The sequence below is a fragment of the Hyperolius riggenbachi genome, chromosome 1 (assembly GCF_040937935.1).
Source record: "Hyperolius riggenbachi isolate aHypRig1 chromosome 1, aHypRig1.pri, whole genome shotgun sequence".
Taxonomy (NCBI): Eukaryota; Metazoa; Chordata; class Amphibia; order Anura; family Hyperoliidae; genus Hyperolius; species Hyperolius riggenbachi.
Genome location: NC_090646.1, coordinates 417735774 through 417743531, shown reverse-complemented (window position 1 = coordinate 417743531; position 7758 = coordinate 417735774). Strand labels below are relative to the sequence as shown.

The window sequence follows — 7758 nt, the reverse complement described above, 5'->3', positions numbered from 1 at the left end:
GGTCAGTAGTCGCCAGTGTTGGTCTTCAGCGCATGCGCAGCTTGGCCCTGTCGCACTCCCATGCTCAGGAATGTTTATTCCCATGCCCAGTCTGATTACTGGGCAGTTTCTAAGAGAATGTTGAAAAACCCCTAGCACCTCATGGGGCTGAAGGAAGTCCCAAGTATAAATTGGCCCCCACACAGTCTCTGGTTTTCTTTAAGCTAAATACCTTCATTAATGGGACTGGCAGTTGTGTACAACACTAAAGCAGTGTGCCAAAAATATCTGGTTCACTCATACAGACGTCCCCCTAGATAATGTCTGGTTTGCATAGGCCTAACAAGTTAACCCTTTGCACACTCACATGCAAGTGTTTATACATATGAAAAAAACAAAAAAAAAGTGGTCTCTGCGATTTTACTAGCCACACCCCCTTTAGCACCTCCAGACTTAAGTGTCCCAACTTAGGTGATGTGCCTGGATGTATGCATTTTTTTCCCCTTGTAATTGACCCTCGTGGCCAAGGTTTAACCTGGTGCACTCCCTCCCCTGTCCATGTATTGCCAGCATGCACACAGCTTATGCTGGTGTATGTGCATATTGCGCATGGATATATTTTTAGTGCCCTTGTGCAATTTGGCATGTTGCACTGTCCATCCCAGAAGAGGATGTCAGGATATGTGCTCCTAATCCTCAAATAGGTTTGATGCAATGAATATTTGCATTATGCAGGTTACTTATGCATGGGTACTTCTGTGCAGTGTAGGCGACTACACAAGAGAATGCATTCTTTTGTAATGAAGACCCAAGCTTTTAACTTAGCTGTAGGGTAGTGGTCCCTGGATGATTATTTTTTTAATGCATGTGTGAACATTTGCATTTGAGTGTGCAAAGGTTAACTGCCATTTTACTAGCCACACCACCTTTAGCATCTCCTTAGTAACAAAGGAACTCCAGTAAAAATGTAAAAAAATTGCTTCATTTTTACAATTATGGATAAATGATTTAGTCTCTTTGCCCATTGTAAAATCTTTCATCTCCGATTTACTCTGACATTTATCACATGGGGACATTTTTACTGCTGGCAGGTGATGAAATCTGCTCCCAAAACCGCTAGCATTTTGAGGATCTGCTAGTGGCTTGTGTGCACTGGGCCTTATCCCCACAAAAAGTTATCTGCTACTAGGTGGCACATTTAGGCTTTCTGGCATGAGGCTCTTGCCGATTGCTGTTTCTCCAGTAAGGCTGCTGGTGCCAAAAAGGGTAGCAATTATGTGAAGTAAAGTCACCCACTTCATGTTTTAACCACTGTGCTAGGCCCAAGAAGCAAATACAGGAGCGTTTTGTGACACTGCCAAACATTCAAAAACTTACGGGGAAGGGATGGAGTTAGGCATACTTCATGAACAGTCAGTTCCATAGTATTTACCTTGACTGAACCCTTCAAGCAGTGTGCATCATACTGAGCTGGCGTTTTCATCAGAGCCAAAACAACCTCCTCCAAGTGACTTGAAAGTGCCTTTTTCAATGCATCATCTAAACTCTGCAAAGCAAAAAATGCAAGCATGTTAAAATGACAAAACTGTTAAATCTTCTAAAGACAATATTTATGCAGTGGCTTAGCAATCGGTGATGCAGAGGCTATAACACCTCAGCAGACATTGGTAAACCTACTAGTGCACAGTCAATACCGGTATTCAATCTTGCCGCAAGCCTCACTGCCCTATACACCATCTGTAACTAGCAAGGACTATATAGCAGATCAGATTAACCTGCTGCCACAGTAGAAAAACTAGAGCATTTAACACCTGTAGTGAGAAGAATATGGAGGCTGCCATATGCATTTCCTTTTATGCAATACATGTTGCCTGGTTGTCCTGCTGATCTATTTGGCTTCAGTAGTGTCTGAACACCAGAAACAAAGCATGAAGCTAATCTTGTCAGATCTGACAATGTCAGAAATCTCTGATCTGCATATGCTTGTTCAGGGTCTATGGCTAAACGTGTTAGAGGCAGAGGATCAGAAGGATAGCCAGGCAACTGGTATTGCTTTATTTATTAAAAAAACAAACAAAAAAAAAAAAAGTGTAAACAAAGACAGAACTCAAAGGCTTTTGAGCAGAATGTCCAAATTCAGGGCCTATGCAAGATGTAAATGTCTGCAGAACAAGAGCAAAGTTTGCCCTAGACAACAAAACCAAGCTGAACAGCTCAGGTGTTTGGGGTGGGGGAATGGTTGGCAGGGAATACAATAGACTAAAAAAGGTGGTCATACACTGGTCAATATTTAGAAAGGAAACCTGCAGCCAAAGGTTTAAATCTTACCTGTGGCTTTCTCCAGCCCTCTTAAAGGGACTCCGAGCAGTGCAAAAACTATGGAAAGATGCATATAATTTTAAAGCTCTTTCTCCTCTTTCCAATGATCTATAAACCGCCACCCTACGCCTTTTAATTTTCACGGCTGCGATTTCGATCGCAAAAATAGAGAAAACTAAAAGGGCGACGATTTAGGGGTCATCAGAAGGAGGAGAAAGCTTTAACCTTCCTGGCGGTAAGCCCGAGCTGAGCTCGGGCTATGCCGCGCAGGAAGATCTCAGCCCCTGGTGGGGAGATTTTGTCCATTTAAAGTGCTGTACACGCAGCTAGCACTTTGCTAGCCGCGCGTACAGCATGATCGCCGCTGCTCTGCAGCAATCGCCGGCACGCAGCGGCGGAAGAGCCCCCCCCCCGCTAGAGCCCTGCACTGCCCGGATCAATGAGTTCCAGGCAGCGCTATGGGCTGGATCGGAGGCGTTTGACGTCAGCTGACGTCCATGACGCCATGGCGACAGGAGAAGCCAAAAGGGGAACGCGTTATATACGCATTCCCCTGTTTGCTATTGATGCGGGCGACGATCGCACTAGAGGGACACATGCGCCCTCTAGTGGTGTTTCATGTAACTACCACTCTGGTAGCTTTACATGGGGAAAAAAAAAAAAGAAAAAAAAAAAAAAAAAAAGTATTTCTGCCTATTTGGCAGAAAAATTGAACCGCCAGGAGGGTTAAAATGATATCCATCTTTCCATAGTTTCTACACTGCTTGGAGTCCCTTTAAAGGGAACCTGTACTGAGTAAAATTTAAAACAAACACATGAGGTAACTTCAAACGAACATTTCATAGTTACCTCGCCATAGTTACCTCGCCATCAGTTCCTCTCAGAAGCTCACTATTTTCTTCTGACAATGATCCCTTCCAGTTCTGACAAAATTGTCAGAATTTAAATATATCAGTTGCTGTTATATATCAATTGCTGTCAGTAAGGCCTAGTGCACACCGAGCGGTTTTTGGAGCGGTCCGCCAGCCGCATCAGCCTGTACAAACGCTTGGCTAATGTATTGCAATGGGATAGTGCACACCGGCGGTTTGAGGTTTTTGCGAAGCCGCAAACCCGCCTCCTGCTGCACGTTTGCGGTTTTCGGAAGCGTTGCGTCCTCAAGTATAGGAAAAACGCAAACCGCTCTGAAAAACGCTACTTCAGAGCGGTTTGCCAGGCGTTTTTGTTGCAGAAGCTGTTCAGTAACAGCTTTTACTGTAACAATATGTGTAATCTGCTACCCAAAAACGCACCCAAAACCGCTAGGTGCGTTTAGAAAACGTCTCTAAACATACGTAGAATCGCTCTGAAATCAACTCCAAAAACCGCTAGAGTTTTGTAGATCTGCTAGCGGTTTTGGTGTGCACTGGGTCTTACAGCTGAATGTCCATGTTTCCCTGTGGCTCAAGTGGGCAATGTTACAGTTTAACGGTGTGCTGATCATAAAGCTGTTATGGGGTAATGGCCATTTTCAAAATGGAGGATGGAGAATTCCCTTGACCAGAGTGGACAAACAGGACGCAGGAGAGGAGAAAGATTGAGAAGTAGACTACACAGGAAGTATGACTTGTATATGTTTATTTTGACTTAATTTTCAGTTCAGGTTCTCTTTAAAGAGACACTTAAGACAGGGAAAAAAAAAAAAAAAAAAAAAAAAAAAAAAAAAAAAAACTTTTACTCACCTGGGGCGTCTACCAGTCCCCTGCAGCAGTCCTTTGCCCTCGCAGTCACTCACTAATCCTCTGGTCCCTGCCCTCGCAGCCACTCACTAATCCTCTGGTCCCCTGCTGCCAGCTAGTTTAGTTTTTGCCGACAGGCCCGTCAGGACTGGCCACACGTAGCTTTTTCCGCATTCCCGACTAATTAGCACATAGATATGCGGCAATGCGTATTTTTGTACGCATTGCGGCCCGCAATAGTGCTAATTACAGTCGGGAATGCTTAAGGTTCACTTTAAGGCTGCTCGGTATCTCCCCAGGCTGCTCCTTTCCTAGCTGCTCAGTCCAGTACTCTGGCAGAGTCGCATTTGTGATCAGGAGCACAGTGGTGGAGCATACACAGCCGGGCAATTGAGATGAAGCGCCAGATTACCTTGCCATCCAGCAGGTGACCGGAGCGGTCCAGGGAGAGGGTCCCAAAAATATATTACTATACCCCACTCTATACTTACCATGAACTCTGTTTTGAAAATATATCTGGACACATGGCTAGCACACTGCTCAATTACAACTGTAAGGGCCCGTTCACACCTGAGCACACGATTCCCGCTCACGGCAAACCACTAGCGGTTCTGCAAGAACCGCTACACAATGTAGCGAGTGGCAGTGTTCTCAATGCCGCGGTTAGCGATAACCACAACCGCGCTGCATGCAGCGGTTTGCGATCGCGATTAGCGTGCAAAGCAGTGATTTTTCTGCGCTAGTCGCGGGAAAATCACTCCCGCAAAACGCCAGCGGTAATTGCCGGCGTTCTGCGATTTTTAAGTGGCAACGGGCCCTAAGCAGGGGAGGAGAGGCAGGGCATTTAAAGTCACATGCATTGGCATCAAGTGGAACAGAGCTAGCAGCACAGTGACCCAAGTGTAGCTAGCTCCAGTTTGTCAAGTGTCTTCTGAAACAGTAATTAAACTTCCTTTGAAGAATGTTTGCTATAATGCAGGCAAGGCATTTACGGTAAACACTTGTCAGGGACAGAGAACCATCCTTTTCATTGACTGATTAGCAGTTGGATAATGTGTGTTGCCACTTTTCTACTGTGTTCCCAGGGAACACAATGCAGTTACCAGTATAAAAAAAAAAAATTAAAAAAAAAATAAAAAAAAAAGTTTGCAGCACTTACCTTGCCTGTCTGTTGCTGATAGGCAGATTTAATTTGCTGGCGTTCTGCATTTGTTCTTCTCGTTAATATGTCAATGATCGGCCCTTCATCAACACCTGCAGTAAGAATCACAAGTAGTAAAACAAATGTACAATATTCTGGACAAAAAAGGAAAAATGGTTCAGAATGAACATAATATAAAAAAAATATATATCTAATACATCTCTAATCTCTATGGGCTTGATTCACTAACCGTGTGAAAAGCCCTTTTTGTCCACTAGTGTGCGCAAACCTACTTTGCGCACGGCCCCGTGCACTGCGTCGATATTAGTGCGCGGTGCGACGATAAGTCGCACCCGCTGGCCCTTAAAAGTCGCACCCAATGCGATGAAAATGAAGCATCAGGTGCTCCCAAAGTGGCGCATCACGAGTCATTTTTGTTGCATCGAGTGCGACTTTAAGGGCCAGCAATGCGCACTATTAGCCGCACTGCGCGGGATTGTGTCAACTGTGTGGGCGCAAACCATCTAACGTCGTGGTTTGGGGGTCTCTCTCCCATGTGATAAATGTCGGGATTGTAAATCAGGGAGAGGAAAGATTTTACAATTGGCAAACACTATCATTTATACATAATCCGTGAAAAAGAAAACATATGTGCTTTATTTTTACAATATAGAGTGCCTCTTTAACCCCTTTTGCTGCCAAGTTTGATCAAACTGCACTGTTCAATGTAGTCAAAACTATAGACCAGCGATCTGCGAATGCTCTTGCCCCACCCCAATTTTTTAAAATTTTCCATCCTGTCCGATTGGTAAAAAAAAAAAAAAAAAAATACACTGAATTTTTATTAATTTTCACCAATACTACACTCATTGGCAAGCAAGATAAACTGCAAGGGTAAGCCATCTTGACCCAGGTGCTGAGGAGATCGGCAAGCAGGTGTCATCTATACAAGACAAACAACATTTATATCGCGCTTTTCTCCTGGCGGACTCAAAGCGCCAGCCACAAGGATGCGCTCTATAGGCAGTAGCAGTGTTAGGGAGACTTGCCAAAGGTCACCTACTGAATTAGGTGCTGGCTTACTGAACAGGCAGAGCCGAGATTCAAACCCTGGTCTCCTGTGTCAGAGGCAGAGCCCTTAACCATTACACCATCCAAAATGTACTTTCTGGTTGCTTGAGTTACCATTAAAAACAGGCCTAATACTGTACTATATAACCCATATGCATGACAAAGTGCAATAATTACAGACTTTACCAGCACAACTTATTTAACAGTTTTATAACTAATTGTATTGCAAAAGTAGCTTTGAGCACTAAAAAGGCCATATTATTTTCCTAATTGCTTGGAAGTTCAGAACAGGTTCTACTGTATATACGAAAGTAGAGGGCCTATAGAATCATAGTATGTGTCATTCATTAGAAGTACTAAAAGTGTGTAACAAGAAACCAGGGGTGGCGCCAGGAGGTGCTGAAGTACCCCCTAAATTTGTCCAAGCACCCTATTAGCACGCCCTAAAAAATGGTGCAGATTTTTTTTTTTTATTTTTTTTTTACATTTTGTTATTTTGTTGTAGCAGCAGCTGTGCCGCTCTGTTGCTTTAATTTGAGCCGGCCCAGCCCTGCCTGCCAGTCACTATCCCCGTCTCCATGGCACTCACGCGCTGTCCTTGCTGTGTGCGGCCGATGTCAGATGTCCGTGCGCAGAGCACGCTGACGTGATGTCACTCGGCCAGGCAGCATACAACTGCGCACACCGCGTGTGTTGCTGTGGTGAGGGTGGAGACTAGAGCCCGAGAGGAGCCGGTCGGAGGATTGCTGTGAGTCACTGTCCCTGTTCAGCGCAGGCATCCGGGGGGGGGGGGGGGGCTTGGGTCTTTGCCTGCAGCATATTATATTTATATAGCAGTTACATCTTATCAAGAACTTTACAGAGTACATAGTCAGATTCTCACAATCTAATCTGACCATACTTATATCCTACCATATCATTATGTATTTATATAGCACTGGAATATACTCCAGCACTTTACCACGCCCCTCTTGATGGCCATGCCCCCAAAAGTTTCCAGCTACGTGCGCCACAATACTTAGCCCCCCCTGCAAAATTCTCCTGTAGAGCACCCCCAAAAAAATTTTTCCTGGAGCTGCCACTGCAATAAACTAAAATTTGGAGACCCGTACAACCAGCCAAATCAATCATTTTATTGAACGGAGAGAATGGTGTCCCAGTATGTGTGGTTGACAATCACAATAACCAACCGATTTCTGGGTGAATTGTGTCGATTAAGCAGGATAGAAGTCAACCTATGGTAAAGGGATTGGCTACTGTTCACATGATTTAAAAAATTGACAACATTTGTGGATTAAGAGCATAGAGGCACAACATCATTCAGATGAATCGACGGAAGTTGAACCGCAAACGATGTCTCGTGTGAGCCACTAGTTGATCATCCAATAAAGTTAATAACGACGCAAACAAACAAAAAAAAAAAAAAAAAACAAACACTAGATGTATGGCTACCTTAACCTATTTTTGTTTCTGGACGTAGAAACTACGTCCAGGAACCATGCGTGCTCCCACGGCCGATTGCGCGCGCTT

At 44.4% G+C, this 7758-nt stretch overlaps 1 protein-coding gene across 1 annotated transcript in view; it reads right to left on the bottom strand.

The window, feature by feature from the left end:
• Positions 1 to 7758, bottom strand: part of LOC137518509 (annexin A1-like) — a 51343-nt gene that overhangs the window by 22653 nt on the left and 20932 nt on the right. The window contains 2 exon segments of the mRNA XM_068236471.1: positions 1412 to 1525; positions 5176 to 5270. Coding sequence (XP_068092572.1) covers positions 1412 to 1525; positions 5176 to 5270 — 209 coding nt within the window.